Source organism: Gracilinanus agilis, chromosome 4, assembly GCF_016433145.1.
Source record: "Gracilinanus agilis isolate LMUSP501 chromosome 4, AgileGrace, whole genome shotgun sequence".
Classification (NCBI taxonomy): domain Eukaryota; kingdom Metazoa; phylum Chordata; class Mammalia; order Didelphimorphia; family Didelphidae; genus Gracilinanus; species Gracilinanus agilis.
In genome coordinates this window covers 159,983,246-160,009,295 of record NC_058133.1, presented here as the reverse complement: position 1 = coordinate 160,009,295, position 26,050 = coordinate 159,983,246, and the positions used below count along the sequence as shown (strand labels likewise).

The window sequence follows — 26,050 nt, the reverse complement described above, 5'->3', positions numbered from 1 at the left end:
GAGTCATGTTGAAGAAAATTTCTTTGTAAAATATAAAGAGATGTGTAAATATGCCAATCAAATGACTAAACAAGTTGTGGTATATGGTTGTAATGGAATACTTTTATGTCATAAGAAGTGACAAATAAGAAGATTTCAGAAAAACCTGGAAAGTCTTATATGAACTGATGCAAAATATGGTAAGCAGAACCAGGAGAATATTATACATAGTTAACTTCACTATTGTATTCACCAACTGTGAAGGACTAAACTATTATCAGCAATGGAAGAATCCTAGATAAAACCAAGAATCACAAGATGAAAAATGCTATTCAGAACCATAAAGGAAGTCATGGAATTTGAAGGCAAATCAAAGCATCCCATCTTTCACCTTACTTCCATCATGAGTTTTTTCTTCTTTGTGCAATATTTGTCTTCTTTCATAGCATGAGAAATATAGAAATACGTATTGAATGCTAGCACTGGTATAACCTATATCAGATTATTTACTATCTCAGGGAGTGGGGAGGAGTTGACAGGAGGGAAAGAATCTGAATTGAAAAATATCAGAAAACAATTGTTAAAAATTGTTTCTACATATAATTGAACATTTTAAAAAGATATATAACTATGTCATAATTATTCACAGCTCACAAGCAACACAATACAGTAGAGATCATTGATTCTGGAGTATAAATACCTGGGTTTCAAATTTTATCTCTGTCATTTACCACCAGGATGACCACTGGTAAGTCACTTCATCTGCTTCAGTTTCCTTATTTATAGAAAAAAAGATTAGACTACATAGCCTCTGAGCTCTATTCTGGCTTGAAACCTATGATTTACTTTACTTTTGCTTATTTATGGAGGACTAACTATCTATTTGCTTGCACTCTACTTGAAGAAAGCATAAAAGGCAATGGATAACCAAGAGTCCAAGTAGAGGATACACACATTCATATACACATGCATCTCTCTCTTTGACTCAGTCTCTGTCTCTCTGTCTCTGTGACTCTGTTTCTCTATCTCTCTGTCTCTGTCTGTCTCCATCTGTCTTTCTGTCTCTCTGTCTCTGCCTCTCTCAGCCATTTCATAGAGATAAATATCTGTCTCTATACTGCTAGGGAAAACAGGAAGACAGAAGACTAGAGATAAGCTTATTTTTCAACTTCAATTAATTAATTAATTAAGAAGATCCTTTCCAAATTTTTGGCTTAGTACTCTCAAATTTCTAACTAAACCATTAGAGGCAGGCAACAATACAGATCTCTTATCCATAGGCGATGGAACTGATTCTGAGGTCAGACCTTATATAGACTAAGCTGAGTTAATTGAGGATATGACTGAAGGTGGAGTTGGCTTTGCCAGCTATAAACATCTCAAGAATTGGAGAAGAGTGAGCAATGGAACTTTTCTCTTTACATTCCCAAGGACTTGCTGACCTCACTCCAGACATAGGATTAAAGAAAGCTGCAAAACCCTTGCATAAATTTCGTGTTTCCTTGTGAATATGGCCAGAGATTTTTAAAATTATCAGTATGCATAATATAGGGGGAAAAGAATAGAACATAATTCACTAGGTATTTTGTAACCATTTAAAAAATGAGGTCATGGGGGCAGCTGGGTAGCTCAGTGGAGTGAGAGTCAGGCCTAGAGACAGGAGGTCCTAGGTTCAAACCCAGCCTCAGCCACTTCCCAGCTGTGTGACCCTGGGCGAGTCACTTGACCCCCATTGCCCACCCTTACCAATCTTCCACCTATGAGACAATACACCGGAGTACAAGGGTTAAAAAAAAATGAGGTCACGTGTGCTCTCTATTAAATTCACAAGGTAAATAATCATAACCTTAAATATATGAGACCCTCCTGAGTGACAGTTTCAAATATTCATAAGAGATTCAAGTGCTTACAAGTATTTTGTTGTGCTCATGGATCTCTGGAATGTAGCCAACTGTGAATGAGACTGACTCCTCAATATTAGGTTATTTGTTTAGCTCTGGGTGTAGGATCATAGACTTTAACACAGGAAGCAACCTTGCATATAATGAAAGATGAAATTTATATAGCAATTAGCATATCTTACCCAATTTAATCCTTCAAACAACTCTGTAAGGTAGTTACAGCAGATATTGTTATATCTACTTTACAGATGGGGAAATTGAGATTCAGAGAAGTTAAATAATTTGTCTATGGTCATTCAGCCAGTGAGAGGCAGATGGGGTAGTAGATAATGGAGAGCTGACCTTTCAGTGAGAATGGCCTGGGTTCAAGGCCTATCTCTTAATCATGATGGCAGTGACACTCTAGGCAGGTCAGTCAGTCTCATTGCTCTAGGCATTGTTCTAAAACTAAGTTTCAGATGAAGTGCTAACTTGCATTCCTAGAGGAAATTTTCACATCTTATAGTTTCTTATACCAATGAATCACAGATTCAGCTCCTATCTGCTATTATTCAGTCAGTATGTGTTGGAGGCAGGATTCAAAACCAGGTCTTCCTCTACTCTAAAGTACAATACAACTCATGCTATAGGGGAGGAAACTGAGACCCAGACTTCCTCCAAGGTCACATGGGCTTTAGAAGACCTAGTTTCAACTACTAATTCAAAATATGTATTAGCATTGTGTGATTTGGGGCAAGTTATTTTCTTTCTCTGAACATCAGGTCCCACATCTATAAAATGGGGATAGGATTCACGCCTAATTTGTCTCACAGGGCTGTTTTTGAGGTTCAAATGAGATAAAATATACTAAGTGCCTTGTATATACTACAAATATCAGTTATTATCATTATCAGTCACAGTGACAAGTAGTAAAAACATGAAGCTCCTTCATGACAAACAACAGATACAAAACAAACTTGCTAAGACAAGAACAATGAAGAATTGATGTCAGCAAGCATTATCTGTAATGGGGACAAGCTAGAAGCCTTCCCAATAAGATCAGGAGTAAAACAAGGATACACATTATCACTACTATTTTTCATTATTGTACTAGAAATGCTAGTTATCATACTAAGAGAAGAAAAGGAAGTTAAAGAAATTGGAATGGGTAATTAAGAAACAAAATGATCACTAATCACAGATGATAGGATATACTTGGAGAATCCTAGAGAATCAGCTAAAAAATAGTTGAAGTAATTAACAACTTTAGCAAAGTTCCAGGATATGAAATAAGCCCATATAAATTATTAGCATTTCTATATGTTACCAACAAAGCCCCGTAGCAGGAAATAGAAAAAGGAATTCCATTTAAATGAATGGTAGGTAATATGAAATATTTTGGAGTCTGCCTACCAAAACAAACCCAGGAACTATATGAACTCAGTTACGAAACACTTTTCACACAAGTGAAGATAGATCTAAACAACTGAAAAATATTAATTGTTCTTGGGTAGGCTGAACAAATATAATAAAAATGATAATTTTACCTAAGTTAATCTATTTATTCTGCACCATACCAATCAAACTGCCCTAAAATTATTTTATAGAGCTAGAAAATAAAAACAAAAACAAAAATGAAGAGATGATAAAATATGGATGTGAAGTATCAGATAGACTTTGGTGGTCTGAAGGATATTGCAGGGAGAACCCATAGGAAAATTGCTCTGGGACCTCCTGACCCCACGATTATATACTATGAGTCATTAAACTAGTTCCCTAAGAAGGCATTCTTCCTCCTCAGGGCATGTGGTGAAGGTACTTCTTGATATATATTAGAAAGAGACTCTTCATGAAATTTGTTGGGATAAGATTCAGGTGGGAGGATTAAAAGGGAGGCAGAATTTGAACTTTTATTTCTACATGTCACTGTTTCCACCTCTGGTGAAAAAGGAACAAAGTAGCCATAACAGGACACTATTCGTAATGATTAAGGGTAAGTAACCATGTTAATCATGGGAAAGAAATGATTGCTGCTTTCGTAATCCCCTTTATATCTGTGAAACTAAGATGATTTCCATATAAATGAATCATAAAAAATGGATTTAGAATCAAAGGACTTGGTTTCTGAGGCTCACCAACTAGCACAGAGTTGCTGTTGGGACTAACGGAGCTAATAGAGGGATTAAAAAACCTTAACAAGATTTATAAATGTTCTCTTTGTCCCAGCAGCCTGAAATTTAGATTTTGTTTTCACCTTTTCATTCTGTTTCCAGGAACAATTGAATTTAGCATCTAATTGGATGATGATAACAATGATAATGATGTCTAAATCTGTGATTTCACTGGTATAACTTCAATACAGTGGAAAGAGCACTGGTTCTATCCCCAAATGGCACTAAAACAGTGAATATTCTTTAATCTAGCAATACCACTACTAGGTCTGTAATCCTAAAGAGATTTTTTAAAAAAGGGATGGGAGAAGACCTATTTGTACAAAAATATTATAGCTGTTCTTTTTTGTGGTGGCAAAGACTTAGAAATTGAGAGAATGTTAATCAATTGGGAAATGGATGAACAAATTGTGGTATATGGTGGTAGTGGAATACTACTGTTGTGAGAGTTTATTTTTCGCATACTGTATTAATTCTTAGATCAGGGTCGTGGAGCAGAAAGACCCTAATTCCTGTATATTAGGGGGAATTACTGTGTATTCCTGAGTCTGGAATCAGGATCTAAGATTCCACCCAGTCTAGTGCTTTTTGCTTTTTTTTTTTTTTTTTTTTTTTTTTTTTTTTGGTCTTTTGGGATCCCAAAATGTGTCTTCCTTTTAAATGAATTTGGAGACAGGGGTTCTTTTTCTGTGTATATTTTCCTTATGACGTCTGGATGGGGAGGGGTGGGTAGTTGGACAGACTGCTTCTTAATTAGCTGATTATCAATTGGAGATATCTTGGGATATCCAAGAGAAGGACTGAATAATGAGCCCCTAAAACACTATTGATTGAGCTTCCTGACCAAATTTCAAGGTCTGGTCATTTGAGAGGGCCATTGACCTATATTACTTTATCAATTATGATGCTGGCCTCACCAATGAACTGATATAATCAATAAACTTATATTTCTTATTCCAAATCAGTCTCTCGAAATAATTTTAATTGTAGTATTATGCTGTAAGAAATGATGAGCAGGATGATTTCAGAAAAACCTGGAAAGGCCTATATGATCCAGTGTAGAGTGAAGTGAGTAGAACCAGAAGATAGTTGTACACAGTAATAGCAATATTGTATGATGATCAACTAACTGTGAGAGATTTAGCTATTCTCAGCAATACAATGATCCAAGGCAATTCTGTAAGATTTATGATGAAAAATGGTATCCACCTCCAGAGAAAGAACTAATGGAATCTGAATGCAGATTGAAACATTCTATTTTTCACTTTATTATATCTGTAAATGCTTTTATGTTGGGGTTTTGGCTTTATGTGAGTATTCTCTCACAACATGACCAAAAAAGAAATATGTTTTGCATGATCATACATGGAAATTCTTTATTTTATTTTATTTTTTAGGCAATGGGAATCAAGTGACTTGCCCAGGGTCACACAGCTGGGAAGTGTCTGAGGCCGGATTTGAACCTAGGACCTCCCGTCTCTAGGCCTGGCTCTCAATCCACTGAGCTACCCAGATGCCCCCCTCATGGAAATTCTATATTAAGTTGCTTACCATCTCAGGAAAGGGGGAGGGAAGAGAGAGAGAAGGAGAGAGAATCTGGATCTTACAATTTCAGAAAATATAGTTAAAAGTGTTATTATGTATTGTTGGGAAAGATAAAACATTATTAAAAAACAAAAGAATAAAGAATCTTATCCCTGCTAAGTAAATAGTAATTTTTTTTTTAAAAAGGAGTGCTGGTTCTGAAGTTGGTGGTCTTGGATTCAAATCTTGATTCTTTCATTTACTTTGGGCAAGTCATTTGGGCCTCAGTTTCCTTATGTGTAAAATGAAGGGGTGAGACTAAATGGCCTAGGGTCACATGGCCAATATAAATAAAACTGGCATTTATAATATGATGACTAGCAATTATATGATTACCTTAATGTTTATAGAGCACTACACATAGTAATAACTATCATTTACATAGTGCTTTAATTATGTTATCTCATGTAATTCAGTATGTATTAGAGAAGGACTTGAACTTTGGCACTTCCTGACTCCAAGGTCAGCTTTTTGTCCATTATAGAGGCTGGCTTCACAATAATTATTTCAAACTGGGAGTTCTGAGAAAGTTATTAATCCATCTCTCAAATGGATTATCCTTAAAAGTTGATTCAAGTTTCTTTTTCCTACCTGCTTGCCCCAGACATGTTTCATACTTCTTGCTCCCAGGACATAAGCTGCTAATTATGATATGGATTTACTATTATTATTATTATCATTATTGTTGTTCAGTTGTTTCAGTCATGTCCAATTATTTATGAATTGGGGTTTGGGAATTTTCTTGGCAAAGATACTGTTGAGGTTTACCATTTCCTTCTCCAGCTCATTTTGTAGATGAGGAAAATAAAGCAAACAGGGTTAAGTGACTCACCCAGGGTCAAACAGCTAAGAACTATCTGAATCTGGATTTGAACTCATGAAGATTAATCTTCCTGATTCCATTCCCAGTCTTCTGTCTTTTGTACCTCCTAGTTGCCCTCTTTTTATTATTACTCTAACAATAACTTGTAACTCACTGGGATTTAGTCTTCTTCTCTGAAAAGATTCGAAGGCAGAAATTGGCTTCCTCGTGTGGATCAAAAGTCGAAGGAATCAAGATATATTCTCCAGGGGGCAGCTTGAATCTGCTAGAGACTTCTCTTAGGTTAATGTATTCTTTGCTCCTGGCCCGAGAACTATGAAATCTGAAAAAATCCTTGTTGAGGTGCTCATTTTCAGCAGGGCTCTAAAATGGAAGCCAGAAAGAGAATTTACTTAAAGGATAGCACTGGATTTAACTTTTGGAATACTCACATGATTTGGGGACATATTCTTCTGAATCTCTCCTACTCAAAACCTCCCCGCAAAAAACAAAACAAACAAACAAAAAACCTCTTTTTAAAGTTGGAACCCTAAAAAGCATGATTCCCACTCATCTGCCCCCACTTATCAGCTCCTTCCTGCTTGGGGCTATTTCCATGTACAATTTGTAGTTTCTTAGCCATTTTCCTTATTTCCACTTTATTAGAGCAAAAGATACCTCAGAACTCTCTTACCTACTTTCCAAATCTTATCTGTCACTTAGTCAATAATCATCAATATTTCTTAAACTCTTACTTTGTGCCAGACATTGTGTAAGGTTCAAAAAAGATGATTAAAAAAAAAAGGTCCCTGCTCAAGGAACACATTCTAATGGACTTGTCAGACTTAATGAGAATGGGTGGGGTTCTATCTCTGATGAGAATAGACACCTCTAATAAGGTGTCTGGCTTCTGTGAAATAGCCTAGGTAAATTACTACTCTTCATCAGACACCAAAACAAAGTCACAGACAAATAAGAATCATGGATACTCCATTTAATAATCTACAAGGAAGCCCTTGTAGAATAAGTGGGGACCTGATGCTTATGCTTTGAGAATCACAGCTCCAAAAGTTGTTCCATCTCATTTATCTTCATCAAGAGACATATTTCTATCACTTTACTTCATTACCTTGGTTAACTACTATATTGTCCCAAATATAGTCCACCACAAAATATAGGATGCCCCTTTAAAATGATGTTTAAATTAAATAAAAATTCTTTAAATTATATTTCTTTTTATTATTTAAATTTAAATTATTTTCAAAGGAAAAAGAATGCAGGTATACTCTAGGAAAATGTGCTAAAACAATTAAACTTATAGGTGAGTAAAAGGCTCATTTATCTTTTATGAGATACTTTCTCCAATAATGAAATGCTAGGTGGTGATTCTTTGGAGTTGGCTATTTAGACTTATATATTAGAGGAAGACTGAGAAAAAGCTGTGGTAAAAGACCCAGATTATTGACTCTTCTCAAGATTTGGACAAGTAAGATTTCAGAAAGTAGGAAGAATAGTTTCTTTTGGGATCCCAAAGAGTATGTAATGAACTAAATTTGTGTCAAACTTTCCCTAAGGAATTTAAGGCAATTTTGTCAAGTCCTTTTCTGTCTACCCACTGCTCCGGTGACACATTTGGATCATAGTACTGTTTGTTGGACAACGTGTACTTAGGAAATGGACAGTCATTTGTGAAGGGAAGTTTGAATACAATTTTAGTTTTTCAAAAGAATCATGCTTTCATCGAAGTGGGCATATTCTCCACTGATTCAGATTGATTGTACCCTCAAAGCCCAAGAAGACAGTTTGATGAGTTGTCTTAACAACAATAGTAAATCAGTCCCATTGGTCATCCTTTGGAACCTGGTCAGAACATGCCTGGTAAATAGCATATCCAATTGTCAGCAAATTGGCTCCAAATTTCTTGAGTTTCCTTCTGTCCTTTTGCATAAGGGCAACAATAAAAGTGCATTCTTCTTGCCCATCATCTTTCTCAGTCAGAGACAATTTGATCTGGGGGTTGGTCCAGAAGGTGTCTGCCATTTGAAAGATATAAAAATTGTTTTCCCTTTAAGCAAAATAAAAGAACAAAAAATCCTAATGATATAACTTGATCTAGATCTATCTCTATCTCCACTCCATTTTATCTTGGTCTCACTATTTTCAGTGCCCTCTGTTTTGTCCTCTAGTCTTACTTCCAGTGCTTTCTCCCAACACAACATTTTGTTGATTGTTTCATTTCCTTACCCTCCTGGGGACCACCTTCTAAGTGCTAGTCTATGTTCCAAATGGTTTCTGTTTCTAGTGTATTAAACACTCTTTTCCCCTCTCTTCCTTTAGGTCCCTCTCCAAGGCAGTCAACCAATGAATCAACAAGGCTTTAGTAATCACTTGCTATGTTCCAAGCTCTGGGCCAAGTGCTAAGGATGCAGACAAAGATGAAATGTTCTCTATCCTTAAGGAATTTACATTCTATTTGGGGAAATGACAGCATATGTATAATTAAATATAAAATTATTACAAAATGTTTGGGAAGGGGTAGGAAGGGTATTAATATTTAAGAGAGAAGTTGGAAAAAGTTTCATATAGATAGGAGCAGTTAAGGTGGGCTTTAAAGGAAATCAGGGCTTCTTGGGGACAGTCAGGTGGCAAAGCAGATAGAGTTTCAGGTGTCAAGAAGACTCATTTTCTTGAGTTCAAAGCCGGCCTCAGACACTATTTAGCTGTGTGATCCTAGGCAGCTTATTTAATTCTGTTTGCTTCAATTTCCTCATCTTTAAAATAAGCTGGAGAAGAAAATGGCAAACGACTCCAGTATATTTGCAAGAAAACTCCAAATGGGGTCACAAAGAATCACACATAACTGAACAACAACAAAAATAAGAACTTCTAAAAGAGTGAAGAGGGAATCCATTCCAACAATGACAGATGGCTGATCCAGACATAAAGACAGGGGATAGAATGTCCTATGTGAAGAAGAAAATTTAGGTCATTTTGGCTGGAACCTAGTGTGTAAATGAGAATGATGGGTAGCACTCCTACAAAGGCATGGTAGAATCAGATCATGAAGAACTTTAAATATTGAATAGAGGACTTTGTATTTTATCCTTTGAACTAGAGGTAACAGAATTGCTGCAATTGGCAGGGGGACCGGAAAGTAACATGGTCAGACTTGTGCTTTGAGAATATAAATTTGACAGATGGACATTGGAAAAAGGAGACAGTGGAGGCACAAGACCAATCTGGCAGCCATTATAAGTAGTCCTGGTGAGAGGTGATTTAGTCAACTAAAGTGGTCTTGTTAATGGAAAGAAAAGGATAAAGGCAGCTAGGTGGCTCAGTGGATAGAGAGTCAGGACCAGAGATAGGAGGACCTGGTTTCAATTTTGGCCTCAGTGTGACTCTGGGCAAATCACTTAACCCCAAATTGCCTAGTTCATACTACTCTTCTGCCTTGGAACCAATATGTAGTATTGATTCTAAGACAGAAGATAAGGGTTAATAATTTTAAAAGAAAGAGGGGGAAGGCAGCTGGGTAGCTCAGTGGAGTGAGAGTCAGGCCTAGAGAAAGGAGGTCCTAGGTTCAAACCCAGCCTCAGCCACTTCCCAGCTGTGTGACCCTGGGCAAGTCACTTGACCCCCATTGCCCACCCTTACCAATCTTACACCTATAAGACAATACACCGAAAGTACAAGGGTTTAAAAAAAAAGAAAGAGGGGGAAGAGAGGAAAGAAAGGAAGAAGGAAAGAAAGAAATACAAAAAGAGAGAAAGAGAGGGAAAAAGAAAGACAAAGAAAGGAGAGAGAAAAAGAAAGAAAGGAAGAAAAAGAGAAAGAGAGAAAGAAAGAAGAAGAAAGAAAGAAAGGAGGAAGAAAGAAAAAGAAAGAGAGAGAGAAAGAAAAAGGGAAGGAGGGAAGAAGAAAGGAAGGAAGGATGAGAGGGAATCTACTCATCAGGAAGCTTCCATATACATGTACATCTCTTCCTAATTATTCACCCAGTCTCAGATTACTCTCATTTAATAACGGCCTCTTTCATGATAATGCCTTGGTCCTGGCTTTTGATAATCTTTTATGGATCTCAGAAGCCTTTGACTCTGACACTGTATTGAAGGACTGAAGCCCCAAAGATCAAGAAAGAAGAGCAGGCAAGCAGATCACTGACCAATATAATTACGGCATCCTCCTGCAGTGGATCCTCGGACCCAACTCCCTTGATAAACTGTTACTTCCCATTTGTGAAGGGTGTCTTCCTCCAGGGCATCAGGTGTGAGGTTGCAGATCTCTACTTTGTCAAAGTGGACTTTGAAATCCTTGAAAGTCATCCTGAAAAGAAAAGATGACCAGTGTCCCGATCTCTTGTCTTATCAGTGGCAGAACTCCTAGACAATAATAACTCATCTATGGGATACCATATCCTATTTTTTGTCTTTCTGTGTCATCTGGGACCTCTGATACTCACTATGCTCACCAAGGGCAATGTGGTAACCAGACATCCTGGAGTGAGAACCTTAAACTGACCTTTCACAAGCAGTAACACCCAGGGGAGTGATCTGATGGGGGACTATATTAGACTTTTTGTAACCACTTGAATGGAAAGGAGACAAGAAAAAATAAAGTGTTGCAACAACATAAAACAAGTGGAACTTGTTTTAAAATACCTTGGACTCACATGTCACCATAGGGAAGAAACGTCCTTGGTTTTAAAAAAAAGTCCCTTTTTTCTTGATTGAGCTGTCTTATTCTATTTGTTTTCTCATTGTTTTCAACTTTCTGAAATATATACCTAGTATCCCAGTGACTTCTGGCCACAGTTATAAGCTTTTAGTTACTTTCTTGGATCTTTTTTGAGAAAAAATGTTGCAAGAATAGTGCTGCCCTTAAAATATGAAAATTATACAGATCTGACACCTAGTGGCAAGACATAGATATTTGAGTGATAGTGGTGATGTATTTACTTTGATCAATCTACACTCTCTCTCATCAAAGTGACCTACCTTTGCCAGAAGGCTGGGTAAATGGGGGGAGGGCATACTTGTGGAATTAAGTGTTTCTTTGTGAAATACTAATGAAACTGTATAGGGAATGGACCCAAATCCTTGATTCTAATAGCTATGGAGTCTTTTTTTAAAATGTTTTTAATTTTTTAGTTACACATAAAATCAGTTTTTGACAATTGTTTTTTGACATTTTAAAATTCAGATTTTCTGTCTCTGAGGTGGTGAATAGCTTTGATAAAGGTTATACCCATACTTTCATGTAATATATTTTTCCATATTGCTCATGTCATAATAGAAGATATATCACATGTATATTAAAAATCTCATGAAGAATATATAGTGAAAGATAGCATGTTTTGATCTGAACTCAGATTCCAATAGCACATTCTTTGGATCAATAGCATTTATTTCATGACTTTTTTATGGTTATCTTGTTTTTTTGCTGATAATGGTTTAGTCCTTCACAGTTTATCATCAGGTGCACCATCATATTGTCTGTAAAGAGTGATAATTTTGTTTCTTCCTTGCCTATTCTAATACCTTCAATTTCTTTTTCTATTCTTATTGCTATAGTGAACATTTCTAGTATAATGTTCTGGTGATAATAGGCATCCTTTCTTTACTCTTGATCTTATTGGGAAGGGTCTTAGTTAGTCCGCATTACAGATAATGCTTGTTGATGGTTTTGGATAGATGCCATTTATCATTATAAGAAAGGTTCTTTTTATTCCAATGTTTTGTTTTTTTTTTAAATTTTAAACCCTTAACTTCTGTGTATTGACCCATAGGTGAAAGATTGGTAAGGGTAGGCAATGGGGGTCAAGTGACTTGCCCAGGGTCACACAGCTGGGAAGTGTCTGAGGCCGGATTTGAACCTAGGACCTCCTGTCTCTAGGCCTGGCTCTCAATCCACTGAGCTACCCAGCTGCCCCATATTCCAATGTTTTTATAAAGAATGGGTGTTGAATTTTATTGAATGGGTGTTGAATAGATACCTTTTCTGCATCTTTTAAAATAATCATGTGATTTATGCTGGTTTTGTCATTGATATAGTCAAATGTGCTGATGGTTTTTGTAATATTGAACCATTCCTGCATTCCTGGTATAAACCCACCTGACTGTGGTCGATTGTTGTCTTAAAATGTAATTTCCTTGCTAGTATTTTATTTATAATTTTTGCATCAATGTTCATTAGGGAGATTGGTCTATAGTTCTTTATCTGTATTCTTTTCCTGGTTTAGGTGTTAATACCATATTTGTTTCATAAAAAGAATTTGGAAGGATTTCCACTTCTCCTATTTTTCTAAATAGTTAATGTGGTATTAGAGTTAGTTATTGTTTGACTGTTTGATAAAATTCACTTGTGGATCAATCTGACCCTAAGGCCTTTTGCTTAGGGAGTTCTTTGATGGTTTCTTCAATTTCTTTTTCTGTGATGAGATTGTTTAAGTATTCTATTTCCTCTTTTATTGATCTAGGTAGTTTATGTTTTTGTAAGAACTCACTTTTTGGCTTAGATCGTAAGATTTATTGATAGATAGTTGGGCAAAACAACTTTGAATAATTGCTTTACTTTCTTCTTTAATTGTGATTTCACCTTTTTCATTTTTGATACTAGAAAAGTGATTTTTTTCCCTCTTTTTTAATATCAAATTAACTATTGCTTTATCTATTTTTTTCATAAACCAACTCCTTCTCTATTTATTAGTTCAATGGTTTTCTTACTTTCAGTTTTATTGATCTTTCTCTTGACTTTCAGGATTTCTAATTTGGTGTTTAATTAGGGGTTTTCAATTTATTCTTTTTCTAGTGTTTTTTTTTTAGTTATATACAAGAATCATTGATCTGCTCTTTCTCTAATTTATTGATATAAGAATTAAGAAATATGAATTTGCTCTTAAGTACTCCCTTGGTTGCATCCCATAAATTTTGATATATTGTCTATTCATTGTCATTTTCTTTAATGACGTTGATTATTTTATGCTTTGACTCACTCATTCTTTAGTATGAGATTGTTTAGTTTCCAACTCATTTTAGTCTTTCTTTCTGCCAACCTTTATTGATTATAATTTTTATTGCATTATGATATGAAAATTATGTATTTGATATTTCTACTTTCCTATATTTGGATGTGAGGTTTTTATGCCCAATTATGTGGCCAGTTTTTGTGAAGATGCCATGTACAGCTGAGAAAAAAAATGTATTCCTTTCTATTCCTATTTGGTTTTCTCCAAAGTTCTAATATATCCAGCTTTTCTAAAGTTATTTTTACCTCCTTAACTTCTTTCCTATTTTTTTTTTCTGGTTGGATTTATAAACTTTTAAGAGTGGAAAGCTGAGTTCCCCTACTAGTAACATTTTGTTATTTCCTTCTGTAACTCCTATAACTTTTCCTTTAGGGATCTGTAATCTGTAATCTATGCCATTTGTTGCATACAGGTTTAATATATATCAGTGTCTATGATGCCTTTTATCATCATGTAATTTCCTTCCTTATCTCTTTTGATTAGGTTAGTCTTTACTATTACTTTTGCTTTTGCAATTGTGATCACTACCTATGCTTTTCTTGTTTGGTTGTTTGTTTAGCTAAATCATAGTAGATTCTTACTCTTATTGTTATTCTGTGCATGTCTCCTTGTTTTAAAAGTACTTCTTGTAGATAGCATATTGTGGGGTTCTAGTTTTTAATTGACTTTAAATGACTTTTCCATTTTATGGGTAAGTTCATCCCATTCACATTTATAGTTAAGATTACTAATCATGTGTTTTCCTCCATTATCTTTTCTCCCTGTTAATTCTTCTCTCTCTTTCCTTTTAGCCTTTCCCTATTCACAGTTCTGTTTTTGATGACTGCCTCCCCCAATTCACCCTCCTTTTTTGTTCATCCTTCCCCTCTCTTATTCCCCGTACCTTCCTACTTCCCTAAAAAGTACGATAGGTTTCTATAGCTGATTGAGTGTGAGTATTCCCACTTTGAGCTCTTTCTGATGAGAGTAAGATTCAATCATAGTCATTGCCCATCTTCTCCTCCTGTATTTGCCACTCGTGTGCTCTTAATGAGAGGTAGTTTACTTACTTCTCTCTTCCCTTTTCTCTTCTCTCCATGTGTTCCTCTTTCCCATCCCTTTTTTATAACAGTCCATTTTATTTAGCTTCCTTTCTTCTTTCTATGTATATTCCTTTTCATTGCTCTAATAGTGATAAAGTTCTTAAGTATCTCAGGTATTCTATGTATCTTGCATACTTTAAGAACTTTGCCTTTCTCAAGTATCATAGATATCTTAATTATTTCAATTATCACCTTCCCAGGTATGAATACACGTAGTTCAACCTTATAAAACACCCTTAAGTTTTCATTTTACTTTTTTATGCTTCTCTTGAGTGTTGAATTTGCTTATCAATTTTTTTTAGCTCTGGTTTTTTGGTCAGGAAATTCTGGAATTCTTCTATTTCATTAAACCTCAAATTTTTTTTTTTCCCTTGGAGGATTATGCTCAATTTTGCTGGTTATGTAATGGTAAGTTGCAGTCTTAGATCCTTTGCCTTTTGGAATATCATATCTTACGCCTTCTGGTCATTTAATGTAGAAGCTGCTAGGTTCTGTGAAATCTATGTATGGCTCTTTGATATTTGAATTATTTCCTTCTGGCAGCTTCTAGCACTTCTTCCTTTACCTGGAAGTTCTAGAATTTGGCTACAATAGTCTTGGGGCATTTTAATTTGTGATCTCTTTAAGGAGTTCACTGGTGGATTCTCTCTATTTTTATTTTTCCCTCTTGTTTGAGGACATCAGGGCAGTTTTTCCTAATGATTTCCTATAATATGATATCCAGGCCCTTTTTTTTGATCATGACTATGAAGTATTCTATTGATTCTTAGATTATTTCTTCTGATTCTGTTTTCCAGGCTTGCGGTTTTTGCAGTTAGATATTTTAGATTTTCTATTTTTTCACATTTAAAATTTGTTTTATTGCTTCCTGCTGGCTTATGGTTTCATAAGCTTCTATTTGTCCAATTCTAATTTCAAGGAAGTTGTTTTCTTGAGCTTTTGTGTTTCCTTTTCCATTTGGCTAATCTTAATTCTTTTAAAAGTTAATCTTTAATTCTTTTTAAAGAGTTGGTTTTTTTCCTCCTTTTTTGGTCTCCATTTTCACTTGGTCAATTCTATTCCATAGGGATTTGTTTTCTTCAGTGAATTTCATACCCTCCTCCTAGTTGTTGAGTTTTTCTGTCAATTTTCTTATATTTGGTTTTTAAACTTTTTTCAAGTTCTTCCAGGGATTCTTTTGGGGGCCTGACATTCTTTCATATTTTCCTTTGAGGCTTCATACGTTTCCTTTTTGGCATTGTTATTTTCTTTTGAATTCATATTTTGGTCTTCTCTGTGACTAAAGTAACTTTATAAGATCAGGTTGTTGTTTTTTTTTACCTTTTGTAAATTTTTTGATCCCCTAGACCCCTACCCCCATTACTTTATCTTTGTTGAGGTCCTTCTCTGTTCCTGGGGTAAAGGTACTTGGGGTAGGATTGGCTGCCCTTGTACCTCATGGTGTGTGTCTGTCAAGGAGATGGTTCTGTTGGCTTGCTACCAGTTCTGCCAGCTGGTCCCCACTCCACTGCTTCTCTGCTTTTTCTCAGTAGCCTGGGCTGGGCAGGCTCCCTGCTTTTGGCTCTGCCACCCCAGGTATTCTGCTGCCATGTGGGATCAAGTAGATCACTGTGATTCTAGTTCCCCATCTCTGCTTCCCTTGGCTCCAGGACTCTGATGCCACAAGAAAGTTTTTAGGTTTCCTGCCTTCTCAACTGATGTGTATTAACTCCAGCTGGGCTCATTCCCATTTTGTAGTTTTGTTGCCTCTGGCAGAGTCATGGCCTGCTCCAAGATCTGCAAGTTCTTTCAGATGCTTTTCTGCCTGGGCTGCTCTCGGTTCTTACCCCAGTGAGTCATATTCCTCCAGCTTTCCTTTGTTCCAAGGTGATTTATTTTCTTTTTGTATGTGTATTTGGGGGGATCAGGGGAGTGGAACATCCTTTACTTCACCATCTTAGCTCCCAGCATGCAACTCCATTGCTATTGACTTGCTTAAACCAAGGTGGTATATGTAGATGACAAGATCCTTCAAGTAATGAATTAATTAAAAACTCTTCCACAAGGAAGGAAACAGCCATTTCAATTTTTGGTTTAATTTTGGGGCAGTTATAAATCTCTCCTAATATTTGCCCCAAACTCCCCAGAATACAAGCTGGATGACTTTCAAGTTTTTGCTCAGACAAGTCAGAAGAACCATCTATACCATCACCCAGGCCCCCCCCCCCCCCGCAAAGAAATAAAGTTTACTTTTTTTAGAAGAGAACAATAGCAGCAAATAAAACAATATAGCACTATATGATTTGACATAGAAAGGACATTAAAGATGAACTAGTCTGACCTTAATTGCAATTAAAATAAAAATAATTAAGTGCTTAGTGCAAGGAAGAACATATTCACTTAAAGTACTATAAAGAATAAGCAGTGGGAAGAGAGACCTGGATTTGGAAGCAGAGATCCTGAGTTTGAAACCCAATAGTGTCCCTCATTCATGTGACCTTAGGGTGGTCACTGAAGGTTTCTTAAGCTTCAGTGTCTTCATTTGTAAAATGAGAGGGACTGGACTAGAATATCTATCTTCAAGGAAATTAGAGTTTAGGAATTTTAGGGGCAATTAGGTGTCTTAGTGGCTAGAGTACTGGGCCTAGAGTCAGGAAGGCCTGAGTTCAAATCCAGCCTCAGACATTTACTGACACAATGACTTTGCAAAAGTCTCTTATCATCTGCCTACCCCCGTTTTCTCAACTGTAAAATGAGGGCAATGATAATACCTGCTTCCCGGGGTGTTGAGGATAAAATGAGATATTTGTAAAGTGTTTAAATAAGTGGTAAGCACTTATTAAATATTTGTTTCCTTCTCACCTAGAAAGACATGTACACAAGTAACTAATATAAATGACTATTGAATGAATGATACAAATGCAATTATGATGCATTCAGGGGAGATGTATAAACAATACCATCTTCCTTTAAAATAGCAGGGATTGTTTAATAGCTTTAGACACAGGTACTATACCAGAATTCTCCATCATCAAGAGCAGAATGGCAGAGACGTTTTTGCTCAGATGGGTCCACAAAATTCCACTCAGGAGAACTACAAGAAAATAAAGCCAGTCCTTAGGATGAGTACTTTTACCGAAAGCTAAAATAACATAGAAACATAAACACTAGAGTTGGACAGAGAGGATCATGTGGTCTATCTCCCCCATTTGACAGATGAGGAAACTGAGACCCACTGAATCAATAGCTCATTCAAGGCAAAAGAACTTATAAACTTAGCCTACAAGCCTGAATCTACGGTGAGGAAAATCTCTTCCAGAAGTAGGTAATTGTGATGATTATTCAGTTAATGGATTTCAAATCAGTGTTACTGAAGGTTGACTTCAATGAACACCTGAAATGCACCGCATTCTTCAGAGAACACCCAGACACTCATCAGCCAATTGGTCAGAGAAAAGCTCCTCTAAGGAAGCCACAAGAAGTTGATGAAAGAAAATACTAGGGAACCATTCGAACTGCCTTCATCAAATGCCAGTAGACAAAAGCTAAACATTATGGCTATCCAGAGAAGTGGCCTGGTATGTTGGTTAGAGTGCAAGCTTCAGGGGCAGGAAGGCTTGAATTCAAGTTTTTCTTCAGAAACCTAATAGTTACATGTTTAAAGTGGAAAAGGTAGGGTCAAATCAGGGAAAAAAATTCTTTCTTATCCTGAACGTAACATCCAAGAGCATCTACAAGCTGATCATTAATCTAAATGCCTCACTTCACTATTGGCTATATTAGCCTGATTTTGAAAAATACCCAGTGGTCATTTGGTCTGATAATCTCAATGTGAGCCAGTCACACCACTTGGTTAAAATAGTGGACATTCAGGCAGTTAGGAAGATAGAGTGCTGGTCCTAGAATCAGGAAGAGTCATCTTCCTGAGTTCAAATATGGCCTTAGACACTTAACTAGCTGCATGACCCTGGGCAAGTCACTTAACCCTGTTTGCCTCAGTTTCCTCATCTATCAAATGAGCTGGAGAAGGAAATTGAGAACCACTCCAGTATCTTTGCTAAGAAAACCCCAAATGAGATCACAAAGGGTCCGATATGATTCAACAATAACAAACCACAAATTTTTTTGCCAAATAAAAATGGAATTTAGTTTTTTAAAAGAATTTGTAATGATCTGAGTTTATTTTCTTTTTAAACTTTCTGAATTTCATGCAACAAAGATGACTTCTCTCCTATTTTGAATTAAACCAGCATTTGGTTACTGCTGAGCCAATAGTCACGAAAAGGCTTAGATAAATAGAAAAATTGCCTAAAATATAGAGATAGCAAAGTGCTTGGGAAAAGGGGATTACAAGTCATCACTGGTAACTATTTACTTTGCCTTAACAATTTTTTTTTCTGATTCTATTTTTTTTAGCATCATAATGGCAGTGGAAAGAGGGATGGGGTTGGCTATATTACAAAGAAATACATTCCCACCAAACATTGGCTACAATGAATAGAATGAATATGCCCCTAATAAGTGGCTGATGAAGGAATTATCTCCTGTTATCAACCTCTTTGATGTAGTTATCTAGAACATTTGTTCCATTCCTCATTTAAAAAAAGGTGATTTCTGGATGTTCTTTGGTCTTATCAAATCAGGTCAGGCTGTAGGAGGTTTCGTTACTTTCTTTCTTTCTTTCTTTTTTGAAATGGTAGCCCAGTCATAAACTTTTGCCTTAACAAGAGTGAAGAAAAGCCAAGGACATTTGGAAAATGTCCTTGGTTCCAACAATTATAATAATAGGGGAGGTTTTAAGTGGAAATGCCTTTGGGAGGGGTGATAATGTTGACTTAAGCTAATTTATGCTAAAGTATAAAAAATTGTTATTAGATTGGTTCCTGGAATCAGCTTTGATAGTGAAAGTGAAATGGTCCCCTAAGTGGCAGTGGAGAGGAAATAAAAAAAAAAGAAGACACCAAAATGGGAGTCTATGAGCATTGTATACATCATAATTTCATAAAGGGAGGACTTTGCTGCTATTCACTCTAGACCTACTGCTATTCACCCTGATATGTAACTGCTCTCTTGTCTGGCCACTCAAATGTTATTCAAAGGTAAAAATGAAACAGAGGGTACTGACTTGTCACTCCAAGGACCATTCCATTCTACCTGGCCCCAAGGATTCCGGACTCTGACGAGCTCAACCTTTTGGCCTTGGTAATTCACCTAAATGGAGATATAGTAAAGAGATATCAAATTATAAAACAATTTGAAAGCTTGGACATGTTCACATTTGTTCCCAAACCTCATCCCTTTCCCATTGCTGTAACTATAGGCAGCAAACCTTTCAGAGATTGTGTGCTGGGCCCAGCCCCACTCCAAAGACCAAGTGCTGCCCCTCATCTCCACCTCCACCTTACCTCAGACAGGAGAGGGAGTAAGTCCTGCTGCTGGGCAGAGGGGCAGCTGAAGTGAGGAATGTCCTCAGGCTCGATGGAGAGGAGGAAGGGTAGCATCTCAGCCCAAGTTCCTCTGACTTTTTAGTAATGAATTCTGGCAGGTGATGGTGTTTATGCCCACAGAGAAATCTCAGTGTGCCCTCTTTGGCACACATGCCTTAGGTTTGCCACCACAGCTATAGGGGGTCAGGAGGAAGGGGTAGGTGGACTCCCCCATTCACTGCCCTCTGAAGGTAAGCCAGCATAGATAAAATGAAATGACTCAAAGGGAGACTGCAGATGGAAATGATGTTGATATAGCAGTCAAGGGGGGGGTGGGGTGCCAAAGGATTTTCCAGAGAGAATAGTCATAGGAGAATAGTAGAGTACAGAAGAGAATAGGAAAAGAATAATCATAATAGCAGCCAGAGAGGAGAGTGTCTGCTCCAGCTTTGCGACATTATGAGACCATTAATCCCTTGGGCAAGAGCTGATTTGTTAGGTATGGGGGGGAAGCACCAGAAGTGGGAGGCCTGTTCCAAGAAGAATAGCAGATAGGAGGAAAAGACGAGAGAAATTTCATTTGAAACCAGAGCTTTTCCCAAGTTGCCTTCCCCATGCCATGAAGAGGACTTCATTTGCTACAAATGAGATCCCTTAATGGACAATAGTCTTTCCTTAAGGTAGTGAGTAGAACAGCATTTGGTAACTCTAGTCTAGAGGGTGAAGCTCTTTGTTTTCTCTCAGAGTGTGTGTGTATGTGTGGGGAAGAGGGATTAAATAATGGAAACAGTCCTTTGCTAAAATTTCTGTGTGGTCAGAGTCTGGGAGAAGCTGTGGGTATAGCCGAACATTAATAAATGAATATATTTTTATGTAATTTCTTTTGTTGATTTTATGCTTATAAGCATAGAAACTACTGAGTTGGCCTTCTTCTCTGGTCCTTTGGATGGTGGCCTCTGCTCACTTTTGAGCGAAGTCAGTAGACTTAGGGAGACTTAGGGAGACATAGGGAGGGTTCCCTTGTAGAAAGGGATTTGAGAGCTAATCAGATTGGTTAAAAAAACATGTTCTCACACCTTCAAGACTACCAAAATGAACAGCGTCCATCCAGACAGGAGCTGAGTTAGGGGATAATGGTCACCAGTTCCCTGGTAGAGACAGAATCTCCTTTGGCATTTGCTAGAAAATCACGTTAGCATGGGTGTGCACAACTGCTAGGGTGAACGTAGGACTGCTCAGCACCTGGATCCTACTGTAAATAGAATTAGGTCAGTGGCGGCTAACAGTGTTCCCTAGTAGTTCAACATACATAGGCATCAAGGCCATTCACCTCCATGAACAAGGCCTGGATAAAAAACTTGTTTTCCCATTAAGCTTGTGCAGTTTCCCATTTAACTACCAAAGAGAACATTTATATCGACTCTTAAACCCTTTGGGCACCAAAGCTAAGTCACTGAAAAACTCATCAACTGCTAAATAGCCCTTGAAATCTTCTAACCCCTAGTTGAGGGATTGATTCACATTTTGAATAATATTGTTTAAATCATCCCAGAGTGGCAATTGGGAACTACAAAACAACCTCCATTAACTAAAACGCAACAAACTGAAACCCTCAATTTTTGCCCTTTATTTTTTCCTCCTTAGCAAACGTGAAATTGCTCATAGGAGAATAATGGCAAATGGCAAGTGAACAAGCTGTTATGGAGTATTCATTTTAAAAGCTAGCTTCTAGGAGATTCATTGATTCAATACAAATTCAGCCCAGCATCCCATTCTTTCTAAAGCTACATCTCTATTACTGGTACCATAACTACCGATTATTTAAAATGATAGCCCTGAAGTATTCTAAGGTCCTGAATTATTAAAGAAATATCCAATTATATTCAGCATCCTACAAAATAGGAATATGGACATCTTGAAACATTTTCAACAATGTTTTGAAAGAAAAAAGGTTTTATGTCACATCTTTAGATAGATGATTCAATTGACCAAAACATGCTATTCCTCAAATGGTTCAATTAGTTGAAAGTCATAATAACAGATAGCATTTTTTATTTATTTTTATTTATTTTTTAAAACCCTTATGTTCCGTCTTGGAGTCAATACTGTGTATTGGCTCCAAGGCAGAAGAGTGGTAAGGGCTAGGCAATGGGGGTCAAGAGACTTGCCCAGGGTCACACAGCTGGGAAGTGTTTGAGGTCATATTTGAACCTAGGACCTCCGATCTCAATCCCCTGAGCTACCCAGCTGCCCCCCCCCCAACAGATAGCATTTAGATAGTGTTTTTAAGTTTGCAGAGCACTTCATATATGTTCTGATTTGGATTCTGTAAGCATTCTGGGAAAAAGGTGCTATTTTATTATTTCTACTTTATAGATGAGGAAATTGAAGCCAAGAGAGATTAAGAAATTTGTCCAGCATCACAGAACTAGTATTTAAAGGAGAATTTTAATTCGCCAATTTTGGAATCCAAGTCCAGTACTCTATCCACTGTGCCACTGAGCACTCTTATGTACTGCCATACTTACCTGGATATATTTGTTAGGTCTTCAGAATTATAAAGAATATAATCACTATAGAGTTCAATCTAGGTCTATTAATTCATTATCACAGAATTTGATATAAAAAGTTTAAGGGAAAAACAATCAGTGTTAGCTATGGAGCCCTGCTTAAGTAGGACAAAAACAACCCAAAGAGAACCCAGCAAAACGCCAACACACATTTTCTCTGCTGCTGCTTCCTCCTTTCGGACTCTGCCCTGAGTCTGCAATATCTCTATGTTTCTTGAAAATTGGTGGAAGAGTATGGTTTTATCTTCCCAGTCATACCTCTCGTGTACACACTTCATTTCAAACAGATAGAATTACTGTGAAAGAACTTACCTTGGACTTGGGATTGCTCACACACTGCCTTGTGTCCCTCCTCTGTCCATACCTTTTACCTCTTCTTTATGTCTCCTCTCATTGTTCTTAGGAGCTCCTCTCAGACTCATGATACTTTGCTTCCCTTTTCCATTCCTAATGTGGAGGGGGGCCATGACTAACACAACAGTGAGCTTCGTGGGGTGGTGAGAAAGGACTTAGAAAGCAAACAGGACAGGAACAAGATAAGGGGAATGTGTCCATTACAATGACATTTTTAAGGCTCTAATATGGGAATCTCTAGATAGATGGATAGATTTATAGAGGTAGATACTGACTTGGAAGGTGATTCTATCCACTAAACAATGCCACTTCTGATTTTATATATATGATTAAGATAGATAGATAGGAAGAGAGATAGAGAAGTAGACAGACAGACAGCTACTGACTTGAAAGCTGACTATCCATTAAGCCATATCATCTCTGATTTTATATATAATATAATATTATATGTAGCATTATATTATAATATAATACATTTTTATATATTATTGAGATAGGTAGATGGTTAGATAGGCAGAGAGATTGCCTCTGATTTTATATATGTATAATATATACTCGCATACACTACTGAGATAGGTAGGTAGATAGAGAGGTAGAGAGCTAGAGAATGACTTGGAAGCTGATTCTATTAAGCAATACCACTTCTGACTCTCTCTGTGTCTCTGTCTGTCTGTCTCTATATAAATATATATTCATATATTATTATTATTATTATTATTTTAAACCCTTAACTTCTGTGTATTGGCTCATAGGTGGAAGAGTGGTAAGGGTGGGCAATGGGGGTCAAGTGACTTGCCCAGGGTCACACAGCTGGGAAGTGTCTGAGGTCAGCTTTGAACCTAGGACCTCCCGTCTCAAGACCTGACTCTCAATCCACTGAGCTACCCAGCTGCCCCTATACATATATATTATTAAGATAGTTGGGTAGATAGGTAGATAGATAGATAGGCAGATTTAGAAGCTGACTCTATCCATTGAGCCATATTGAATCTGCTTTTATGTACTGTGATCCCTCACCTATCGTGGGGGTTACATTTCAGAGACCCCCACGATAGGTGAAAATCCATGAAGTAGAAGCATTCACTGCCAGAAGCCTTAGAAGGTGCACATAGGGCTTGAAATAAATTCAAACTTCTATGAAAACTTCACAAAAACACAACACGACAGAACAACACTATGCACAGGGATCAGACTTCGATGTGGACAAGGAGAAATGCTGAACATCTACCTTTCACCCAACTGTTACCTCCAAGAAGCTGTAGAGCATGTGTAGCAACCACACCTGGTAAAACCACGTCAGAAGCTGAGTTAAACCAGGTTGAGGGTAACCAATAGACTCATCATTGAGTTAGTGAGATGTCTACCCCAAAGCATGTGTAGCCTTCCCTCAGCAGAATAAGCAAATGAGAACTTTCTCTAATACCAAGGCTATAGATCAGTGATTCCCAAAGTGGGTGCCACCGCCCCCTGGTGGGTGCTGCAGCGATCCAGGCAAGTAGTGATGGCCACAAGTGCATTTGGGGGTGGTGAATAACTGTAAGGGGGTGGTGATAATATGTGACAGGGGGTCACTAAGTAATATTTTTTCTGGAAAGGGGGTGATAGGCCAAAAAAGTTTGGGAACCACTGCTATAGATGAAGAACTCAAAAGAATGGGGTAAGAAGGAAAAATTTAGAGGGAAGCTTTGGCTGGGACTCTTTGCTCACCTCTACCCCCAGTCATTTTAAAACATCTGATATCCATTCTTAGAGCTTGGAATATAATACCAAGTGTTTGGAATATGATACCGTGTTGGCTAGTCATTGAGCGTTCAAGAGGTTTTTGATTTGTTTTAATACCCGATCCTGCCTGGACCAATTCACCTTTCTTTCCTCCATATCTTGAGAACAGATATTTATTTTTATTACCTACCTGGTTAATTCCAGTCAAAGTGTATGCATGACCCTTAATGAGGCCAAAAGGTGTTTTTGCTTCTGTCTCTGAAGCGTCTTTGACCTAAAGCAAAAGCAGAGATTGGAACTGGTACAGTAGAGTTTTACAAGTAATAGAAGTAGCTATTTCTTTTTTTAATCCTCATCAACATTAGATATATTGACTAAACACAACTCATTCCTTCAAAGAAGACACATTCAGGCATTGCTACTTTCTGCCATCCCTCCATATCTGCCACCCTAAAGAGTGAAGGTCTATGTGTGTTCCAGAAAATCTTTCTCTTTTTGTTTTTCTGGGCTCCCCTCCTATGCTATAAGGACTGCATGGATGGAATTCATACTGTTTCATATAATTCAAGTGCAACTTCAGTTTTCTCCTTTAAATAATAGTGTTTGGCATATCTGGGAATCTTACTGATGAGAACTTCAACTCTTTTTGCTTAGCCACCCAGATTCTCCCTTTCTATGTCTTTTGTATGTATTTATATGGGTATATAGATATAGTGCCTGACACATAGGAGGTACTTAATAAATACTTTCTTAATTGACTGATATCATAAAACCACAATGATATGAATCTGGGGAAAAGGGCCTCTGGGCATCAAAGGTGAACTATAATGGGAAGTCCAGAAGAAGGCAATCAGAATGGTAAATGGCCTTGAATCCTCTACCATATGATCCATTGATGAAACTGGAGAAGAGAAGATATATGGTGATAGAGGGAGATAGCTATTTTGAAGTTTTTGGAGGATGGACATGTAGAAAGGATTAGACTTTTTGTTTGGCACTAAAGGACAGATACAGGAGTGAAATTAAGGCATAATAGGAATCAAATAGGAATCAGAAATAATTGAAATGTCTGAAGAACAAATTCTGGAAAAACTTCCTCATCATTAGAACTGTCCAAAACTCTAAGAGGCAACCTTTGAAGTAAATGATTGCTCCTCATTAGAGGCCATTAAGCAGAGACTATATCAATAATGCTATAATGGAGATTATTTTTCCAATCATAATTTGGACTAGATGGACATTTAGATCTCTTCCAACTCTGAAATCCTCTGATTCTGTGATATTTCTGAAGCTTAACATTTTTACCAATCATTTATACCTTAGTGTGAAAGAACTGAGAAGATCATTTTCCAGGTTTTTGGATAGGGAAGAATAGGAGCACTAGGGTGGAGAGGGTCCATTATGAAAGAAAAGAATAAGGAAAGGGAATGTGAGGGGACAAGACTACTCCCTTTCACCATTTTGCGGAGATCTGTCT

At 37.1% G+C, this 26,050-nt stretch overlaps 1 protein-coding gene across 1 annotated transcript in view; it reads right to left on the bottom strand.

Moving 5' to 3' along the window:
* CAPN9 (calpain 9) overlaps positions 1–26,050 on the bottom strand; it is a 104,626-nt gene that overhangs the window by 7,509 nt on the left and 71,067 nt on the right. The window contains exons 5-10 of the mRNA XM_044674992.1: positions 24,764–24,847; positions 19,627–19,712; positions 17,518–17,595; positions 10,579–10,739; positions 8,292–8,449; positions 6,592–6,800 (exon numbers count right to left, since the gene is read on the bottom strand). Of these exons, the coding sequence (XP_044530927.1) occupies positions 6,592–6,800; positions 8,292–8,449; positions 10,579–10,739; positions 17,518–17,595; positions 19,627–19,712; positions 24,764–24,847 (776 nt within the window). The remainder of the gene's footprint in view (positions 1–6,591; positions 6,801–8,291; positions 8,450–10,578; positions 10,740–17,517; positions 17,596–19,626; positions 19,713–24,763; positions 24,848–26,050) is intronic.